At 41.3% G+C, this 22,832-nt stretch overlaps 1 protein-coding gene across 5 annotated transcripts in view; it reads left to right on the top strand.

The window, feature by feature from the left end:
- Positions 1–22,832, top strand: part of LOC132413649 (ATP binding cassette subfamily C member 4 (PEL blood group)) — a 215,017-nt gene that overhangs the window by 139,150 nt on the left and 53,035 nt on the right. For 4 of the 5 annotated variants that reach the window (XM_059995730.2, XM_059995732.1, XM_059995733.1 and 1 more), the window contains exon 20: positions 5,773–5,852. In XM_059995730.2, the coding sequence (XP_059851713.1) occupies positions 5,773–5,852 (80 nt within the window). Of the gene's footprint in view, positions 1–5,772; positions 5,853–7,807; positions 10,097–22,832 lie in introns of those variants that run through there. The other variant, XM_059995734.2, reaches the window with a different exon arrangement.

The following is a 22,832-nucleotide window of genomic DNA, read 5'->3' as shown; positions in this document are numbered from 1 at the left end:
GTGACACTGTCTGGTGTCACCCACTGCTGCCGTGGCCGCGTCTTCGCTCTGTGCCACCAGCATCTTGGATCACGGTGCCTGGCCCAGCGTCTCTGCACGCGGGCCGCCAAGCTGAGGTGTCGGCGCGGCCATTTCGCACCAGGGCCTCTGGTCTGAAGGGCCGGGTGCAGGGCCGGCCACCTGCACAAGGCAACGTGTGAGCAAGTGAAACTTGATTAAGCACAAAGGAAAAGAAGAAAGGTTGGACTTGGTTTTATGACCCAGATTCTATTTTTATTTCCCCGGAGTTGTTAATGGCCTTTGCTGTTGTGAGTATGCTGAACCAGACGCTTCGTATTTCCCCATGCATTTCCCCAGAAGAGAGTGCGTGAAATATCAATAGATATTGAGATTTGGAAACAAACCATTTATTTATAGAAAGGCTCGTTGTATAGATTCATACAGAATACACTCAAGCACCCTCTATATGTGAGGCATTGGTCCAGGCACTGGGGTAACAGCAGTGAATGAAACGGGTAGAACTCCTGCCTTAATAATGTCTATATTATAATTCAGTTTCTGTGACTAAAATGGAGACAAGTGGTTATTAGCTTCTGGAAGCAAAGAATGGAATTTAAAGGGGCCGTGAGAATTCCCTGTCAATCCAGTAGTTAGGGCTCTGCGATTTCATTGCCCAGGGCCCGGGTCCAATCCCTGGTGAGCCACTTGGCCAAAATAAATAAAGGGGACATAATTATACATGTTGATAAAACCAGATTCAAGGTTCTTGAGACAGAACATCATCAGAAATGTTCAGGTGGTTCCTTGTTACTCAAAGTGTGGTCCTTTGAGCAGCCAGCGTCCACTTACCCCGGGAGTTGTTAGAAATCAGGAATCTCAGACCTCACCCAGACAGAGCTCTTGAGAAGTTACATTTTAATCCAGGGGCCTTGGAGATTTTCATACAGATTATAGCTTAGAAGCATTGTTTTGTGAGTCTTGGGGTCTTTGTGATCAAACTTCACTTGGATGCCCGGGAGCCTTCAAGGTCCTGGAACGTTCACCCGTGTGTTTATAAATCAAACATGACTAGAGTGCTGGGGGACTCCGTAGTGATCAGAATTAATCTTTCCAGCTGTGCCCCCGATTGACACGTACAAGATGGTCACTACGTGGGTTCCAGGTCTTACTGTATATCTCCCTGCAGGATGAGCCCCTTTTGAAATAATTCATTTCATAGATTTGTTTTAGGTTTTTGTGTAAGAGTGTATCTGCACAGAAGGGTTCCTATTTTAAAAAAGAAGGTTGGAAAGCCAGTACCTTGTGGTGTTTTATTAGTGAACCCCACCTTCTGCCTTGCCCAGCACTTTGCATTTTGTTACAGATTGTGTGAGAAATGTGGTCCATGTTTACAAAGGGTGTATAATCTAGATGTAAACTCGAGACTAATATACATGAAAAGTAGTCAAACCACTAAATAGATTATACTATGATATGTTCTGAGAATATACCCAGACCCCAGGTGGAATCTGGAAGCTCGCTGAAACAGTCCCTCACCGAACAATGTGTCAGAAAAATCTATGCCTTTAAACATGAGAATCACTTAGGTCTTTGCTGAGAGTGTGTGGAGTCTTCTTTCTGGCTCTACTTGGATGTAGGGTCTCCTCAGTCCTCAGCTCTAAAAGGAAAAATGGAAGTTGGTGGCAAGCTCTGGGCAATAGCATAATGTATCAGCTGAAAGCACAGTATTATAAAAAGATTTTTTTAAAAAAAGTAGTTGGGTGCCTGAGCCTGTGCTCCGCAACGGGAGAGGCCACAACAGTGAGAGGCCCGCATGCCGCAAAAAAAAAAAAAAAAAAGTAGTTGGGTGGAGGTTGGAGTGCAACTTGACTAGCCTTAAGCAGCCCCAAAGGCTATTGCCATGTTTAAAAACAGTTTAACTATTAATGGTCAAAATAAAAAAGGTTAGTTTTGTTACTTAAAAGGGTAATTAGTAATTCGAAAATTTAACTGTGCAATTCCCCCAACTAATTTTAGAAAGCAAGTCTCTTGTTGGACATGTGGCGCTTGTTCTAGTCTAGGCTTTTGGGTTGCTAGGGGCAGAATCTACACAAGTTAGTTCAGATGAGGAGACCTTGATCGAAAGGAAATGGACATCTCCTGGAGCTGGAACGATGCTGGGTTTCCTGTAACTGAAGCTGGGAACTGGGGTCCTCATGGGAGCTGGGCCATTGTCACAGGGCTCGTGCCCAAAGCCACTTTGCCTCTGATCTTTGCTGGGTATGGCGAGGCTGGTCCACTTTCCTGGCTTCTCTCCTGGCCTTGTATTGCTTGAGGGGGGGAAATCGGAATGACTAGGTGGCTAGTCAGTGAGTTGGCTTCCCCTGGGGAGAGAAAAAATTAAAATTGCGCGTAATACATTATAGACTTGTTCAAGTTGTTTTCTACTTCTGACTTGCCAAGTGTACCACACTGAATATCTTTGATGCACTCATTAACTCCTGGGTATATGTTCCTAGAAATGGAATTTCTGGGTCAGGAGAGGTACACTCTTAGAGTTTACACATACTGCTCGTTGGTCCCCAGTGTCTTCCTGTGTAGTACAGATGGGAGCGATGTGCATATTCATTATACCCACATCTAAAATGTGACCTGGCCACCAGAATTTATCGTGATTGTTGGCTCTGTGATTGGATATGCAAGATGGGAGAGGTGGTGGTACTACTTTACCCTAAGGTAATCAAGCAGTACCTGGGGTATTCATTTTAACTGGGCGCAAGGCATTAACTGAGACTGGCCATCTGAGTCTGGACAAGAGGCAGCGGCCAAGATAGGACACCGAGCCTTCTGAGGGATCATTGAGGCACCCAGGAGTAGTTGCTGGAGAGGATATGATTCACTTCATTCAAGTATTTGAAAGGCTGTCATATCAAGAGAAATTAGGTTCCCTTTGTGTGGTTATAAGGGCAGAAGAAGCGGCAGAGGTGGGATGTTCTAGGAAGGCAAGATTCGGTTTGATGTGAGAAAGCCGTCTAACAGAACTGTCTGAAAATGCATTGGGTTCCCCATGTTCACGTGAACTGCCCTTCCCTCTACCTCCCTAGAGATAACTCCAGCAGGGGCCACGTGTCATGTGCGTGAAGAGTCATGGCATGTGTGTGAAGTGAATTCATCATTAGGATTTCATTTGGAGAGTTTTGAGAAAAGTTTAGTACTATGAGGCCATGAACTTGGAATCACACCTCTGGTTACAAGAGCCTATTTCAGAGCCAGGTGAAATATTCTGCAAACACCATTCGTTCTCTTAATATTTCTTAGTGCAAAGACGTAACTGTTGAGGACTTCCCTGGTGGTGCGGTGGTTAAGAATCCACATGCCAATGCAGGAGACATGGGTTCGATCCCTGGTTTGGGAAGATTCCACATGCCGTGGAGCAACTGAGTCCATGTGCCACAACTACTGAGCCTGCGTGCAGCAAGTACTGAAGCCCGCGCGCCTAGAGGCTGTGCTCCACAAGAAGATAAGCCACTGCAAAGAGAAGCCCCCGCATCACAACGAAGAGTAGCCCCCGCTCACCGCAACTAGAGAAAGCCCGTGCGCAGCAATGAAGACCCAAGGCAGCAAACCCCACCCCCCCCCCCGCCAAATAAATAAAGAAGAAGAAGAAGTAGTAGTAACTATCGAACTTTTTGATCTCACATTTTCTATACCTAGCTCATTGGTGAATAAGAGTTTAGTTTTTTGGTGATCTCTGACATTCTGTTCAGTTTCTGTAGTTGCTATGAGGGGAGATGGGTTTTTCTCATTGTTTTTGCTTTGCTTGTATTTTATACTCTTTGCCAACCCTGGGTCTCTCAGACCTTAGGACTCCCACATCTGGTGAATGGTAAAGGGGAGGTTGACACATACTGTTCATCCCTGAGTAGCCAATATCTCTTTTAACACTTTCTAAGACAAATTGTACTTGTTTCCAAATTCTGCCTACGTTAAAAAGTTGTATTTTTCCATTGAAGAAGTCACAAGAATTTAAAGTATGTCTTTAACATTTTTTGTCGTGTATATTCCTTATTTGGGCATTGCTGCTTTGAGAAGGTAAAAAATAACTAAATGGGCCACAATATGCATAAGAATATGTGGGGAAATTGCACATCTGATTTTAATGTTCCTAAAGCAGAATTGATTAAATGATTCCCATCTTCTTGCCCCTCGAAGTGTGATCTGGGAAATAGCTTAAAGGGGGGGGTCACCTGACAGCTGGGAAGAAATGCAGACTCTCTAGCTCCCCCAGCACTCCTGAATCAGCAAGTGCATTTTAACAGGTGGATGTTGCTACAGTGTCTGGTAGACTTTCCGAGGTGACGTGATGCTGCAGAACCTGGGGGGAATAGTCAGTACCTCACCTTGGTGGCTGAGCACCTGTTAACTCACCGGGCATTGTGACTGGGTTCTTCACCTGCATGAGCCTTTTAATCCTGAGAATCACCTTCTAAAGCAAGCATTCCTAGAGGCTCCGAAAATTTGTCCCTGGTCCTCCAAACGTGTCACTAAAAGACGGTTTCTGGAGTCTGTATTTCCTAAGCCTGAGACAGGAGAATTGAGGCCCAGCCTGTAACGGCCTGGCCTGGCTGAGGGCGAAAGCCTCCAATGTCTGCAGCCCCCGGCTTGGGCGCACCCTGTGCTTCCGGTGAGCCAGGCGCCCCGCGGAGGACAGCAGAGCTGGCTCATCCCGGCAGCGGAAACTCAGCGCCCAGCCTCTGCTCATTCAGTGTCCAGCTGTGGCTTGGTGTGAAGGGCCTCGGGAGAAAGTCACCTCTGACAGAGGTCAGGAAGAGCACCTAGAGGCCCCACATCTCACCTGCAGGCTGGCTTCCTGGAGCCTCAGTTATGAAAGAAGTTCAGGGGCCTAGATAACACATTTCTCAGGAGCTGCTACACCAGAATAGGCTGTGTGCGTGCCTGCGTGTGTTTTTACTTCAGTGCCTTTGAATTTAATCATTAAAAAGACCAGATATTTATTACAAATTAGTTCTCATCTTCCAGTCCTGCAGCCTTCAGAGTATACTGTTTTGGTGAATTTTGAGAAGGGAAATAAAAGCAATAAGAACTGATCTTTTAGTCGTCAAGTAATATTTGTTTTCCTGCTTCCATCCCTCTGGTCTTGTTGGATGCTTAAGCGTGAGTCGTGTGTTCTTCATTCTTCACACTTGCTGCGCCTCTGAAAACAACAACTTATTACCCTGGTAGTAAACGCACAACTTGGAAATTGGAAGAATCCCAAATTTCCCAAGATGTAAGGTGCTATGCGCCATCCTGGGGATTCAAAAATCGCAGACAGGTTGTAATTAGTTTTCTTTTTTTTTAAAGTATCACTTAGCAACATTAATTCTGATAAATCAAAGTTAGTGTAACAATTAGGAGTAATTGATGAATTTTAAATTGTTTACCGCCTCTAGCACTTGAAGTCTTAAGTAGGATGGATGTAAAAGGACAGAACATTCTAAAATCCACCAACCCTTCCTGATACTTCCACAAGACCCGCTTCTCCCCTCCCCACCCCCGTTTAAAAATAAGGGCCAAAAATTTCAACTGCCCGCTCACTGCCATTGGTATTTTAATATCTCTTTAGGTAACGTCTGTTTTTTTCTTTACCACTGACATTGGCTTATTTCATATGAATCTATAATATATTAAATACATATGCATTTAAAATATTGTTTTAATTTGTTCGTGAATTGTTTCTCTTAAAGGGCCTGTCTGGGGAAATGAGTAATTTCTCATATCCTGTTCTTGCAGGAAGAATTTTGAATCGTTTCTCCAAAGACATTGGGCATATGGATGACTTGCTGCCCCTGACATTTCTTGATTTCATCCAGGTAACTAACAGTCATGTCAGAGTTCTCACAGTGCAAAGCAAAGTGCCTGTTTTTCAAGGCCTTTTCACAGGGGCTGAGATGGGCCTTTCAGCCTGACTGTGTTATCTTAATTAAGTAAAAGGCCATGTTTGTAAGAGAAAGGTGTGGTTGTGATCGGGAGGCTGAGTTAACATGAGTGACACCTGCTGTAGGAGTGGCTACACAGTCACGGTCAAGGTTGGTTCGAAGCAGTGACATGCTTGGTAAGTGGTTCTCCCGCTGCCGTTCAGCTGTCTGGCGTGGATTCCCTTTACTGTGAGCACATTTCAAAGCAGAGAATCACCTCTCATGGTAGCCTAGATTAACTAAATTATGCATCGGATTACCACAAAAGACAAATATTTACTGCACTTTTTTGTGTGTGTAAAGCCAGGTGTGGTTACTTACAAAGAAAAGATTAGTAATAATAAGGTGAAAATAATCCTTTAACAAGGACAATAGTGAGCAGTTATGGAAGATACAAAGCCTTTAAAAGCAAGTACCTTTAAGCCAATAATTTGAGTAAGGGATCAAAGTCATCTCAGAAAATGTCTTTTTTGTTTCTGTAGACAGCTTTTCTTTTAACACATTGATTGCTGTGTCTTAAGGTGTCTTTAAAAAAACAAACCTTCAATCCCACAGAAATACCTTCTACACAGCCTTTGTTTTGTCTGTGGACTTGGAAGTTCTAAAGAATGATGTTAGGTCGTCTGAGCTCTAATCTCATTTAGTATTGTGCGTTTGGGATGTTTTTTTCTGTTGTTTAATTCTGTCTACTTTGAAGTGATTCAGGCTGAGGGGACTTTCTGTTTCATTTCCAAGTGTTTTGGACATCAAAAACATTTATCAGGGCTTCCCTGGTGGCGCAGTGGTTGGGAGTCCGCCTGCCGATGCAGGGGACACGGGTTCGTGCCCCGGTCCGGGAGGATCCCACATGCCGCGGAGCGGCTGGGCCCCTGAGCCATGGCCGCTGAGCCTGCGCGTCCGGAGCCTGTGCTCCATGGCGGGAGGGGCCACAGCGGTGAGAGGCCCGCCTACCAAAAAACCAACCAACCAAAAAAACCACATTTATCAAAAGGTGTACATTTTCTAAAATCCCAGCTGCTGCTGCTAATATTGATACTTCCTAAGTTGGAAGCCTTTTCACATTCCCTAAGTGCCAGTTAACACGAGCCCATTTTAAGACCAGGAAGGAGGAATGCTGCAGTTAGGGTGTGCAGTCATGGCTTGATACTGATGCTCCCCATACCCCCATTTTTTATTTCAAGGCTCAAGTGCTCTTTAAGTCAAAACTTAGGGTCTCTCCTGGAGCCTTTTTTTTTTTTTTTTTTTTTTTTTTTTTTGCGGTACGCGGGCCTCTCACTGTCGTGGCCTCTCCCGTTGCAGAGCACAGGCTCCGGACGCGCAGGCTCAGCGGCCATGGCTCACAGGCCCAGCCGCTCCGCGGCATGTGGGATCTTCCCGGAGCGGGGCACGAACCCGCGTCCCCTGCATCGGCAGGCGGACTCTCAACCACTGCGCCACCAGGGAAGCCCCCTGGAGCCATTTTTATAAAAGGAGCCACAAATACTTAATTTGGAAAATTAACTATGTCAGAAATATCCATAATAGGCCTGAGATTATTCTAGCCATTCCTGTTAGTCACAAAGAAATGTGCCAATGAATGTAGCCTATGGGCAGAGGCCTCCACTGTTTACCAATGTGAAGTAAGCTGTGATTTAGAGGCAGGGTCTTACTGTTCTTTTTAACCTGAGGGACAAGGGTCTAACTTAATCTTGGTGAAACGTAAATACCAGTAGTTCCAATTAGCTGATTTCTTGAATCTAATTGCAATAGTAAATCTCAATATTATTGTCTTCAAGAAAGGAGTTTTTTTATAAAGGATGACTCAGTTATCAATTATGATAAAGATCCATTGTCACTTGTTTTGTTTGCAGGTGTCTCTAAGAAGGCTCCCATAATCCCTTCAGGAAGAAATATTTTCTCCTTTATAAGATGGTATTAGTTAAATATAAAAGCCCTGATCCCTGCCATTGTTGTTGATTCTTTAAGAGACATTTCCCAACACTCATTGTTTAAATGGTTATCCAGAGGAATCAGGTGAAACTTAATAAACAATGCAGTAACTGATTCATCTTTGTGTGCAGAAGCCTTTCTCCAGAGGATTTGCATTCAATGAGTGGGGTTTTGACGAGGTATCACTGGGATCATTTTGAACTATTTGGACCTGTTGCTCTATTAGCAAGCAAAGATTTTTATTAAAGCCCCAAAAATGAAGTCGAACTGCCCTCAAAGAAAGGCCAACAAAAATCAAAATGTAAATTGATTTTTTTTTCCTCTTTTTTTGAATTTGGATAGGACACTGTAAAGATGAAAAGAACCCAGTGGTGATCTGGGACTCTTAATGGAATCATGTAAACTTAAAATAAACACTATTATGGTAAGCACATAGAATGAAAACTAATTTTCCAAATCAAATACATTATATTCAATTCATTTTCCCCAATCAACCAAATGTTTAAAACCTGTTAGTTATAACAGCAATCTTCTGGAAATTAATTAGAAGCCTATTAGCTCTGCCAGCTGAGCTGAACCGAATGAAGAGGGTTGCTCGTTACATTTCTAAATAGGCTCCCGAGTTAAAGCAAAGGAAGGTCAAAATGACAATCAGCTTGACTCACCTTATGGCTTTGCTTAAGACGTGGATCTATTTTTTTTTTTTAAGGAGTTAATTTTTTTTAAGGAAATTTTATCCACTTGGACTCAATCCTCTAACTTAAAAAGTCAGGATAAAAGGTATCCTGAATATTATCTTTGTTAACAGTAACACCCTCACAAGTGCATAGGAATCTGAAATGGAAGTGACTTTTAGGTCTCTTGTCTGGCCCATCAGCTTCTCTGAAGAGTTTTGTCATCCCCTTTCAGAACTGAGATAGAAAATTTCTTGTGTGCCTTTGATTTTAATGTCATTAGCAAAACGGGCCGCTGACATCAGGAGAACCTGGGTTTTAATGTCTCTCATCTGATTCTTAGGGTCAGAATCCTAATGACTAGCAGGTCTTCCTCTGCTCAGGGAAGTTCGCAGAACGTGAGTCCTTCTAAACCCAACAGCTGACTTTAGAAAGGGTTGGGAAATTCCGTATCAAGAAGTTAACCTTGGTTTGATCTTGTGGTCCTTCCTGACCTACATGTCATCTCTTATTCTTGAGCCAGAAAGAACTTGGCAGGATTTATAGTAACAAATAGAATACAAATCAAAATTCAAAGCTTAGATATCTTTCCACTTTTCAGAGTATTAAAACCAACACTGACATGTTTAATGTTTGTTTCCTACTGAAGATAAGCATGTGATAATACTTTTCAGGAGAATTAAAATCAAGCAGGTACAGAAATAATGTAATTACACTAATCTATGGTAACTTTTTAATCCGTAGCATGCATGTTTCATTACTTTATCTGTAAGAAAGACAATGATAATTTTGTTGGTTTTGTAAGTAAGAGTTCAGAAATATGGACCATTGGCCTAGAACATAATTGTGTCTCCAGTTAAGTCTGATGCTGATGAATTGAAGACAGGGAACTGAGACAGAGCCCTCATAATGGAGGAGGGGGTATACTCCCATGAAGGCAGTCAGAAGTCAGATTTTATTATTCCACTAACACAGTGACTGAGATGAGAAAATTCTGTTTAAAATGTGAGCAAGTTTGCTGGCCACATGGAAGGTATTTACTTAACTTTGTCCCTTGGACTTCAACAAATGATTCGTATTTGTGTGAACATTTGTGGGGTTTTGTTTGCTTTTTGTTTTGTTTTTGGTTTCATTTAGTGCTTCATATCCATGCTGATGGGAAACAGTGACACAGCTCATTTTGAAATGAGTGTAATTTACTATTGTGCAACATTCCAGTGAGAATTCCAGAGGAACAGTGGGGTTAATGTGTGGGATATGGGAACCTGAGCTGACACAGGCATGGAACACGAGTGAATGAAGAGAGACCAATTTTTGACTGACGAGGCATTTTGGAAGGGTAGGCCAGAAATGGGGGAAGTTTTTTAAATATAGGAAATAAATGTTTTATACAAAATAGCAACAGTCTGCAGGTTATCTCAGCGTTGCCTTGGGCTTTTTAGATAAGTTAGCCAGTGGCTGGCAGTGCACATCTGGCTTATTAAAGTGCTGTTCAGACACATTTTGTTTGTTTGCTTTTTCAAAAATCATAACAGCTTTGAGTATTAACAATGTTTTAAAAACCAAGTCATCTATCAATCCCGAACATGGTTCTTCACTCATGAAAACTAAATACCTTTATGAAAATAGGGATTGAAATACAAAGTATAAAGGCCATATAAACCTTGTATGTGAGAAATCAATGAGGGAGAATTCTTTGAATAGGACTTTGGCCTTCAAAACATAATGTATTTGAATAAACATAAACAAACAAACAAACAAAATGTGGTCACTTAAAATTCACATTCTTAAGTGTATGACTTGACTTCCTAATGCCACAGCATAAATAACAACAACATAAATATAGCCTCTCACTTTCTTAAAACAGTGATTGATTTAATTAATAATGGTACCATACATACATAATATTTATGTTTCAGTAGTATTTAAATTTAATTTTATTAAGGATTAAATTAATTCTTAATGATCATTTTAATAATGCAGTAAATTTGTAATATTTGATGGCCAGTTGTATGGTTTTGTGAATGTATTTGCAACTAGAAATATAATGGGAAATCTTGAAGTTTCTCTCAAACGAATTATTTCCATTGCATATTTGTGATGTGTGGATTTGTAATTCGTTCAATATTTCTCTTTCCCACAACATGTCTTCATTTTTGGATTGTTTGCAGCAGTGTTTTATCGAGCTTCTATTATGTGCTAGGGATGTGGGGATGAAAAAGGTAAACCCTTTGTCTTCGTTCATTGGACAAGCATTCATTTGAGTGTGTCGTGTGTGCTAGGCACCATGCAGGGCTTGGGGATGTGGAGTTGAATGAAATCTAATTCCCATCTTCCTTGAGGCACACTCTCCTGGGAGAGACAGATCGAAAGTCAGCAAGTACTGTGCTGTGTGGTAAGTTACAACAGGAGTATACTGGATAGGAGACTGGATAAGGCTTTAGTGTGAGACAAATCTGATTTCCACACCCAGATCTTCCTTGACATTTTTCAACCTCCAGATGGAAGCATCCTGTACTTAATTGGAAGTAAGAGTCTGGTGTTTGAAAGAGAGACCTGCTGGGCTTCCCTGGTGGCGCAGTGGTTGGGAGTCCACCTGCCGATGCAGGGGACGCGGGTTCGTGCCCCGGTCCGGGAGGATCCCACATGCCGCGGAGCGGCTGGGCCCGTGAGCCATGGCCGCGGAGCCTGCGCGTCCGGAGCCTGTGCTCCGCAACGGGAGAGGCCACAGCAGTGAGAGGCCCGCGTACCGCAAAAAAAAACCAAAAAACAACAAACAAAAAAAGAGAGACCTGGGATGAGTGTGGCACCTGTGTATTCTTTACTGAATCTGTGAAAATGAATAAGACTGCCCAGAGAGAGAGTGAAGCATTTCAGGAGCAAAGATCCTTATGGAAGCCTTTATATTCGGAGGGAAAGCAGAGAGAGAAGGGAAGCAGAGGAGACACACAATGAAGAGATGAGGAAATAGGTTGGGGGACTGAGGAAGGACAAGTCTGTTAAGTGCAAAGGAGAAGGTAAGTCCCTGGAAAGTTGTCAGTTGATTTAGAAATCAGGAGGCTTCTGGTGACCTAAGAAGCAGGTTTCAGATGGGCGGGGCCAGACTGCAAAGGGCTGCAAATTCAGGAGGCGTGGAGGAAGCTGAAGTGAAGGCAGGCTACTCCTGGAAGGAGTCTGAGTAAAACCAGAGAGAGGCCCATCCGGAATGTAGGGTCTGCGGAGGAGTTGCTGGTTGGGTGTTTAGTTTTGGGGTTGGGGGTGTGTGGTGGGTAATATTTTCCTCTGCCCCTCCTTCCCCTCAACAAACAGGGATCAGCGTTGACGCCCTGAAGTATGGGGGTGGGTCAGGCAGGAATCCTCCCCTCCAGGCCCCCAAGGGGAGGGAGACACACAGAGATCCACCCCTGGCCGCCTTTGGAATCCTAACTGTGGCAGCGCCCTGGGGGAAGTCCTGGAAGGCAAACTGGGTGTGGGGCTGGAGGTAGTAAGGGAGCCTGGTCCAGGAGGTGGGCGTGGCTTCTAGAAAGCGACCTTTGATCCCAGATGAGAGGAAAAGGCCTTTGTGGATGGTGGGGTAGGAGGGGCTGCTGGAAGCCTAGTTCCCAATGGGCAACAGTCTTTCTGTCTGTCACCAGCTGAGAGTGGTGTTGGCAAGGGCCTTGAAGGGGGTTTTTCAGTTCGGTTTTGTTTTAAAGGATGTAGGTAGTGCCAAGTGTGTTCAAACTCATTTTTTTAAATAATTAATTAATTAATTTAGGCTGCTCCGGATCTAAGTTGTGGCACGCGGGATCTTTGCTGCGGCATGCAGGCTCTTAGTTGGGGCATGTGAACTCTTAGTTGTGACATGCATGCGGGATCTAGTTCCCTGACCAGGGATTGAACCCAGGCCCCCTGCATTGGGAGCGCAGAGTCTCACCCACTGGACCACCAGGGAAGTCCCACAAACTCATTTGTGATGATTCTGCTCATCCTTGGGTATATTTGATAAACCTTGAAATATAGTTGATCATTTTCATTCTAAAGTGTTTGTTCCGTATACTTTTTCTCATCTAATTTCTTTCTCGTTCCCTAAAATGAAATCTCAGGTAATTCATTTAATGTTTTATAATTATACAAAACACCTGCTTTGTATTATTTCTGTGTTTCTTCTGTCTTTTCCTTATGAATACTGTGTTACATAGTTTAGCCTGCCTGCGATCCTCTAAGATCAGATACCTTTATTATTTTTGCTTCCAATGCCCAAATAATTTCAGAAGTTAAGTTTGCTTTTTCACTGAAATGCAGACTAATATATCATAAAAGGGTGAGACCCTTGAAGGGATCATCGGATCCCAGGATCCTCAGAGACTGGCCGTTCATCACCCCTGACACTGGAGTAGGACTCTTTTCCCACGGTGCAGTACCATCTCGGAATACACATCTACATAGATTTGTTTCTCTTTCTTTGCCAGTGATTTATGTCATGAAGGAGCCCAGGCCTAGAGAGTAAAATTGAAATTTCCTAGTCCCTAAATCTAATCTCCCTACAGTTCCTGGAAAGAAACTTTACATGTCTGATGGACTGGCTGTTGATCTACTGGTTTGTCTGTGTGTGTGTGTGTGTGTGTTTGCGTGTTTGCGTTTGCACATCTTTTTTTTTTTTTTCTTTTTGGCCGCGCCGTGCAGCATGCAGGATTTTGTTCCCCGATCAGGGATTGAACCCACGCCCCTCTCAGTGGAAGCGCGGAGTCTTAACCACCAGACCGCCGGGGAAGTCTGCGTTTGCACATCTTTAGCCCATTCTCAAATGGAGCCTCTCAGTGCTTCAGTATTTAAGGACCAGAAAAAGTCTCTCCTCCACATTAATGAAGCTTTTCTTGACCACTCTATTCTGCAATAAAACAATGCCCATACCTTACAGAAAAGAAGAGACCCTGAAACAGGAGGCTGATTGCCTCTAGATGGGACGGCAGATTCAGCAACTGCTCTTTTTCGGTTAATCCGTTTCTTCATTTTCACCTCCTCCTGCGTCACATCATCTCTCCATTTCCTCTGTAAAATGTGCTTCCGGTGGCTGCCTCCCGGGTGCCTACACTCTGCTCCAGTCCTCAACCTCGTTATCTTTGTTCTGAATCCGTTGTGACTCTTCCTAAACTTGTTCACGCTACTTGCCCTTGTTGTATTATCTTAACTGTAAATCTCTGGATTCCAAATGGAAGAGTTGTTTGGCAAGTTGGATACTTTGGAAGGAATTAATAAAGGTGTCACTTAAGTAAAAAAGGTGTCGATGAGACAACAGATGAGTGCGGGGGAGGGATGAATTGGAGAAATGTAGGAGAATTCTGTGCTGAGAGTTTCAGAAGTGTTTTAGAAACTGTAGCTGATGCACTACAGATGTGATTTACACAAGAGAGACTCGTGACATGATACCTATTTCTGCTGTTAAATTATACCAAAACATGAAGATTTTGTATTATTCTAGAATTGACTAACTATTCAGATTGTAGCAGTTAAGGGGGCATCTTCTGTAGCCCTGCCCGGAGAGACTGGGGATGGCTTCCCATTGATTCCTGAACCTCATGTAGAGATGGAGGATGCACTAATGGCAGGGAGCCCAGGAGAGTGCAGGATGGAGGCGGGGGCCAGCATACTGTAAATAGCTGGATCGTGGAGCCTGGGGGTCAGTCATCGAAGGAGATAAAGATGGAGAGGCCGAGTGGGACAGATCACAGGGTAACTTGTGTCTCAAGCACAGGAATTCGGTTTGGAGTGTTGGATGGAAGGCTACAGAGAGGAAGAAGAGACCACCAGAAGGATAGGATTTTGCGAACATAGGGAAGACAGGACGAGGCACTGACTTGTCCAGGTTTATCTTTGGGACATCCAAGTAGCAATGCCTTGTGTTTGTAATGAAAACCCTGGATTCTTACTAGGGGTTCCACACTGCAGGACAGTCCGTCCCCTCAGGTGATGGCAGCATTATCCCCGTATCCTAACGGGGGAATTACGAGTTTGTACACCATTAGTTTGACTCTTGTAGTTACCAGATATGTTGCGTGTCCAGTTGAATTATAGTTATTGGCCAAATTGGAGCTGTTCATCATTCTAAAGGAAGAAGGAGGTCAACATTAAAAAAAGCCACTTGATGTGGTATATTTAGTGTGATTCTGCCTGAGGATGTAAGAGCCCTGAAAATGGTTTTTTCCAGTGTTCTTTGTTCTCTAAGAAAAACTTGATGTTTTAGTGGTGTGATTGTGCTATTGTATTATATACTGATTATATGTTAAGGGATAATCGTCTGTGACGTCAGTAGCTTTAAGGAGTGCTGGAGTGGGGAGCCCCGCAGTCTCCCTTCCCAAGCTTGAGTCCTAGCTCTCTCCCTCTCTCCCACAAAGCTACACTTTCCTTCTCTGTAAAATAGAGAAAATATTACCAACTTCATAAAGTTTGTTGGGAAGACATAATGAAGTCAATAAAATTCTAACTACATGTTAAGCGCTAAATAATGGCTAGTTATTTTTGAAATAACACATATATTTTTCATTAGGAAAAATAGTCCAGTAACAGCATTATGTTACAATAAAGTAATTGTTGCAGACAGTTTCCAGGTCCATCTGTATCACCACACGAGTGTGTGCCACAAAGATTCTAGGTTTGTAATCCTGAAGAATTTAATGGACATTTTCCAATGTAGACCCTACGGGGGGGGGGTGGTGGGAAAAACAGTTGTTTTCTGAATAGACCATTGAGTACTAAATATTTCCATACAATTTCGGAAACTTCAAGATCCCTGATAACATTGAGTAAGGAGTCACAATTATTCCAGAATTCTTTCCATTAAAATGCCCACTTTCAAGAAGTCTCCCAATAGAAAAATGAGTGCGTGACAGTGGCCAGTAAGATTCGGAAGGTTGGGTTTAGGCATATTAATTAATAAAATTTGGGAACTGCTCTGAGCATGCAAACTTGCATACTGCAAAGTGATGTAGTTTATTGAGGAAAACGGAATTGCAAAACCTTTCCTCCTCACACACCCCTAATCCACCCCAAAACAAAACAAAACAAAACACAGCAGCTTGGCTGAGCTTAAATAACTGACTTTTCATATCCTTTCACGGACACAAAGGGCTAATCCTGAGGTTGCTTGAGCCACCAATGCTGGCAGTGGCGGGGACCACCATGGAACGTGTCATTCCCTCCTCACCACACACAAAACACGTTGACTGCAGCTTTATGAAGTGAAAATGCCCAAGAAAAAGAAAATGTGAAGGAGGTGTTCTCAGTCATTTCTTTCCAGAGGGGGGAGCGCAAAAGAACAAGCTGCTGCATCTGGATATTGAGAACAAAGCAAGCCTGAGACCAGGGCATAATAGGGTTGGGTCACTTGCTTTTATAGAAGCAAAGAGTGGAACTGCCTTTGCTTGTCTCAGTACCACTGACCCTTGCATTTCATTGTGTAGAGATGTCAGGGAAAGTGTGTAGAAAGCATTCCAGCCTCTTTCACTGAACAATGACTTTGTCATTTTGAGATTTCTGTGGTGTGTTGACCCTTTCCCCACCCCCTCCCTCAAATCCCCATTGGACAAAAGTGATTGTTAGTTAGGCTGCCTTGCCCTGTTTGAAAGATCTCTGTGTTTTGGACCCTTTAAAAGTAAACTCATCCATTTTAACTGAATCACAGCATTTTCCCGCTTTTGAAATCAACAGAAGCGTTTTAGTTTGGAATTTGCAGGGATGGGATATTCCCCGAAAATGCTAGTCCCAGAGCTAAAGATTCATGCACACTGCCAGGTTAAAGTGGGTTTCCTTTTTAATAGAAAGGAGAATTGATGATATTGGTTACTGGAAATATTTACAAACACTTGACCCTCGGGTTTCAGAGATTAAGGTGATATGCTTCACACAAGCCCACTCGTATGCTCCGTTTACCTTTCTTTTTAATGAAAGATCAGACGGCGGGTGGTTTTTCCAGCTTGATCGTTGGCACACTTAGAAATCAGCACTGCCAGCATCAGCCTGGTGACAGTTAATCAGTGGGGACCTTCCTAGGCTGGCAACCAAGTGTTCCATTTTGTCTGTCCCAGCATGTGTGGTCCAATGATAACGTTTATAGTTTAACAAGAAGCTAATTAAGACCTAAAGAAAAAACAATAAGCACCCCATTTTTATCAAGCCTTGTGGTGCTATTCAGAGCATAGAAATTTACATTGTAACATTATTGGACGATGTCCATTACAAAACTGTAGTGGCCATTCACAGTGCTTTCTCTCCCTGCCATCTTGTATCTTTAGGAATGATCAAATGGACTGTTGTTCCTAGGGAGGGGAAAATGGCAAAACATTTACTCATGGTGAGGACCTTTAGAGTCTCTATATGCTCTTCTTGAGTATATTTCTTCAATTCTATCTACCAGTGTATTTTCTTGATAAAATTAAGAACGGGTGAGCTGGAGAACTTCCTTCATTTTTATGGAAACCTCGTCCTTGCTAGTTTATGCATGGATATATGTCTTCAGTCTGATGTGGAACGTGATGAATTATAATCTATTTGTCTTGTGGTTGCTCTCTGCTTGTGAGTTTTGTTTCTTGCAACTCTTTCTCTGGGTCTTTTGATTTCGTTTTCGCTGATTGTTATCTGCATCCAGTTAGGAAGCAGATAGGACAGCTCTAGCATTGAAGCCAAGGGCAGCATCCTGTAGGAGATATGTCAAATGGGGCTCAGGCACCCCGCTGGTTACCGTTATTTCCCACATGTGTGCCCCAGCCTTCTTTTCCCAGCGCACCCAAGGTAATCAACACATGAAACTATGATTGTGTATTTTACACATTGCCAACACCTGCCTGAGCATAACCTAAGGTATGGGAATTGGATCTGGTGTCATCATGGCTGTCGTTGCTGTGTTTTTCTTTTTCTTCTCGTTGTTGTTTGTCTTTTTGTTTTGTTTTGTTTTATGATTTGGCTGCTCTGTGGGGCTTGCAGCATCTTAGTTCCCCCACCAGGGATCGAACCCATACCCAAGCAGTGAAAGCACCGAGTCCTAACCATTGGGCCGTCTTTTAATCTATTTTTAAAACGTGTTTATTGATTTTTTTTGAGGTATACTTTATGTACGATGAAACAAGCAATATTTCATTTTTTTTGGTTAATGAGTTTTGATAATTGTTTACATCCCTTTGATTACCACACAAAACAAAATGTAGAGCATTCCCATGACCTCAGAAAAATCTCTCTTGCCCCTTTGCAGTCAGTTTCCACACCCCCGCAGTTATCCGAGATTTCTGTCAACATAAATCAGTTTTCCTGTTTTTGGGCTCCGTATATAAATGGAATCAACATAGTGCAGGTTTTGCTGTGCTGCCTTGTTTTGCTTAACGTGTTTTGAAGATTTTCAAGATCCGTCCATGTTGCTACTTGTTTCAGTGGTTCTTTTCTTTCTTTTTACTTTCTGAGTCATTCCATTATGTGAAGAGACCACAATTAATTTATCCATTCTCCAGTTGATGGATACTTGTGTCGTTCATAGCTTTCAGCAATGAACCTTCTTGGAGAAGTGTTTATACGGACACAAGTTATCATTCTTCTCAGCTCTATTTCAGAGGAATGATGCAAGCTCCATGTACAAGTGGAACTGTTGGGTCATAAGGTAGGCGTTTGTTAACTTAAAAAAAAATTACCATAAAGTTTTTCAAGATAGTTGCACCACTTTACACACCCGCCAGCAACCTATGGGAGTTCTGGCTGTTCCACACCTTAGCAGTTTTTGCAGCACTTAGTATTATCAGTCTTTGTGATTCAAGTCTTTCTGTGCATGACTACTCTCATTGTGGTGTCAGTTTGCATTTTCCTAATGATTAATGATATTGAGCTCTTTTTCATGCATGCTTACTGACTATTTTTTCCAGTTATTCTAGCCACATTTGTTTAAAAGACTTTTACGGATTGAATTGGCACCTTGGTTAAAAATCATCTGACTGTATGTTAATAAGTCTGAGTTTGTATACTTTATTTTGTTCGATTGATCTTTTTATCCTTGTACCAGTACTGCAGTCTTAGTTACTGTTCGTTTTAGTAAGACTTGAAATCCTCTGGTTTAAGTCCTCTAACTTTGTACTTCTTCCTTAAGATTGTTTTGATCATTCTAGATCATTTACTTTTCTGTACAAATTTTGGAAGCCTTTTAATTTGTTTTCAATGAAAGCCTGCTGGAATTTTGATTAATATTTTCTTTTAGCTATAGATCCATTTGAGGAGAGTCTGAGTTTAACACTATTGAATCTGTCAGTTATGTATGTGGTACATCTCTCTACTTATTTAGGTCATGTTGAATTTTAGAAGTGTTACGTAGTTGTTACAGAAATCTTATATAATCTTTTGGTTAAATTCATTCCTGAATATTTGATGTCTTTTGATTGTATTTATGGGATTGTTTTTAATATCACTTTCCAATTGCTTGTTGCTGGTGTATAGAAATACAATTGATTTATTTGTGAATCCACTTTGCATTTCCTGGGCGTGGTTTTTCTTTTTTAATCTTGTAGAATTTTCTATATCCACGGTCATGTTAGCTGCCAATATTAACAATTTTACTTCTTCATTTCCAATATTTATTAGTTTTATTTCCTTGCTGTGGCTAGAGGTTTGAGTACAATGTTGAAAAAAGATGATAATACATTCTTGTACTCTTAAGGTAAAATCTTTTAATATTTCTCCATCAAGAATGATGTTAACTACAATTTTCTTAGGTAGATTGAATGTTTCCTTTAATTCCTAAATTCCTGAGAATTTTACTGTTTTTAAAATCAAGAATAGGTGTTAAAATTTGACCAATATTTTTCTACATTTCTTCAGATAATTATATTATTATTCACCATTAATCTTTTAATGTGGTATATTATACCGATTGATATTTGCAGGTTAAATTAACCTTATGTTCCTAGAATAAACTCCACTTGGTCCTAATGTGTACCATATATATATTTTTTTACGTATCATTGTATGCAATTTGTTAATGTTTTGTCAAGAATATTTGTATCTGTTGTTCATGAGGCATCTTGGTTCATAATTTGCTTTTCTTTAAATGTTTTGCCAGGTTTTGTGGTATCAGAGTTATGCAGTCCTCATAAAAAGACATGGGAAATGGATATTTTTGTTATGGTCTTTTTTTTTTTTTTTTTTTTTTTTTTTTTTTTTAAGCTGCACCTTGCGGCTTGTGGTATCTCAGTTCCCCAACCAGGGATTGAGCCCGGGCCAGGGCAGTGCAAGCCCGAAATCCTAACCACTAGGCCACCAGGGCACTCCCATGGTCAGTTTTATGTGTCAATTTGACCAGGCTGCATTCCAGTTATTCAGTCACAAAGTAGTCTAGGTGTTACTGTGCAGATATTTTATAAATATGATTAATCAGTTGACTTTAAGGAATGCTATCTTAGATAGTCTTGGTGGACCTGATTCAGTCTGTTGAAAGGACTTAAGAGTTAAGGCTTCCCTGAATAGAAAGAAGTTCTGCCTGTGGATAACAGCATTGGCTCCTGCCCAAGAGTTCCGGCCTATCGTTTGTAATAGCTGGCCCTGTGGATTTCTGACTTGCCTAGCCAAGTTTGATTGTGAAATACTACTTTTTTTTTGTTGTTAGATTCAGTTTATTGGTATGTTGTTTAGTGTTCCTAAGACAGTTTGGCTTGTAGCTTTTTTCTTTTAATGTGTTTGTGTGGTTTTTATATCATGATAATGCTGGAGTCAGATTCCCTGGAAGAATTTGGTAAAACTTTTTTCACAATCTACTTGTGAAGCCCTATAGACCTAAAGTCTTTTTTTGGTGGGAAATTTTCATATTATGGAGTCAGATTCTTAAATTGATATGGAAGTATTCAGATCTTCTGTTTCATATTCTGTCAGTCTTTGTATGTGGTTTTTCAAGAAATTTGTTGTTTGCATTGTATTTTTAAGTTTATGAGCACAATGCTCATTATATCCCGTCTTTAGTGCCTGTGATATCTCTTGTGTTATTCTCTTTTAATTCACGTTAATGGTAATCCCCCCCCCCCTTTTTTTTACGTGGGCCTCTCACTGTTGTGGCCTCTCCCGTTGCAGAGCACAGGCTCCGGACGCGCAGGCTCAGTGGCCATGGCTCATGGGCCCAGCCACTCCGCGGCATGTGGGATCTTCCCGGACTGGGGCACGAACCCGTGTCCCCTGCATCGGCAGGCGGACTCTCAACTACTGCGCCACCAGGGAAGCCCGACCCTTGACTTTTATACTTTCTTTTTGTTTTTTTAAATAAGACTTTTTTTTTGTTACAGCAGTTTTTAGTTCACAGTGAAATTAAGAGGAAGATTCAGAGATTTCCCATGTACACTCTGTGGCCTTTAAAAAAAAATGTTTACAGTTATAAATTTACCTCTAAGCACCTTAGTTGCAGCCTTCAAATTTTAATATTTGTAGATATTCATTTTCTTGTATGCCAGAATTCTTTGTAATTTTATTGTAATTTTGAATTAGATGATACCTTGAAATGTATTATTGAACTTCCAAATATTTAGTGACATACTAGTTGCCTTTTTGTTATTGATTTCTTGTTAAATCTGCTTAGGTCAGAATATATTCTGTACAATTTCTGTCCCTTGAAGTTTGTTGATACTTGCTTTATAGTATAGGATATATGCAATTGAAAAGACTGTCTTATGTAATCACTGACTGCCGTGTTTTATAGTGCCTAATTAGGTCAGATATATTAATGACATTTTTAAAATCTCTTCTATCTCCGTTGACTTTTATCTGCTTTTTCTATCAGTCTCTGAGATGGGTGGGTTTCAATCTCCCACTGTGGGTATGGCATTGTCTGTTTCTACTGAGTTCTGTCAGATTTTGCTTTATACATTAGTGAGCTGTGTTATTCGGATTATGTAAGTTTGGATTTTTTAAAATATCTTTTAGATAAAATTGACCCTTTATTCTTATGAAATGTTTTCCTTTATTTCTAGGAATCCTTCCTAACTTCATGTTAGATAGATACTCCAGCTTTCTTTTGGTTAGTTTTTATGTGGGATACATTGTTCAACATTTTATTTCCACTTTTATTTGGTGTTATTTCTAAGCTGTGCTTTTCAAACATAGGAAATAGATGCACTGTAGTCTTGAATTTCATAATAAGCTCAAACACTGAAAAAGGTTAGTAAGGAAGCTATTGATCGTTGAGATTTGCTGAACACAAAGGAAGGGAGAAGTGCACTCTGTTTCCCTAATCATTTCTCTTGTGTTGGTTAAGAAACTGTAAACCAAACCCCACCATTCACTCTTTTTTTTTTTTTTTTAATCTTGGCATCCATTTTAGGTTTATTTTGTTTTCTTTTAACTCCATAAGACAATATTATTATTATTTATAAAATCAATGTTTATTTAGTTTTGTCCACATATTTACTACTTTCTTTCTTGATGATTTCTTTTTGCATCTTGGATCTTCCATCTGGGATCAATTTCCTTCTGCATAAAATATATATCTTTTAGAATTTCCCTTATCGAGCGTCTGTTGGTAGCAGTCTGTCAGGCTATTTGTGTTTGAAAATATCTTCCTTTGTCCCTTTTTTAAAAGACATTTTGAGTTTACAGTTCTAGAGTGTCAGCTATTTTCTTCTCAGCACCATTCACTCTTTAGTGGAGTTTAACTGTGACTCAGGATTAAGGGCTACCTGAAGGAATACACAGGTTCCACAGCTAGTGTGGATCTGAAAAGATCTAAGGCAGTCAACTGAGGGATGAAAAGCATGATTAGTGAATCCTAAGGAAAGGACAGGTTTAGAAAAGCTTTATTAATAATAGAGTGTGTATGGATCTCATCATAGAGATAAGATACACCACTTTTTATCATTTTCTTATATAAAAGAGTTAATTGGGTTGGGTGAGGTCAAAAGAAATGTGATAAAGGAGGGGTCTGGAACCAGAGCTGCTCTGTAGACTCCCTTAGACATGCAAGGTACCATATCACCTTACACCTGCAGACTCAACATTAACTCTAGGGTTAGTATTAAGTTTAGGAGCTTGCACTGATTTCCCTTTGCTTCTGTTTATCCTGTGATTGAAGGGTAAGGAGTATTGTTTCATAGAAATTACATTATATTGCTTTGTGTTTTTAAAAACTATTTATTTATGTCTTTATTTGGCTGTGTCAACTCTTCGTTGCAGCACGTGGGCTCTTCATTGTTGCATGTGGGCTTCTCTTTAGTCGTGGCGCCCGGGCTCCAGAGCTCGCGGGCTTAGTTGCCCCACAGCATGTGAGATCTCAGTTCCTGGACAAGGG

Source organism: Delphinus delphis, chromosome 18 (genome assembly GCF_949987515.2).
Source record: "Delphinus delphis chromosome 18, mDelDel1.2, whole genome shotgun sequence".
NCBI lineage: Eukaryota > Metazoa > Chordata > Mammalia > Artiodactyla > Delphinidae > Delphinus > Delphinus delphis.
The sequence above is the reverse complement of the archived record's forward strand: the minus strand, read 5'-3'. Positions and strand labels throughout refer to the sequence as shown.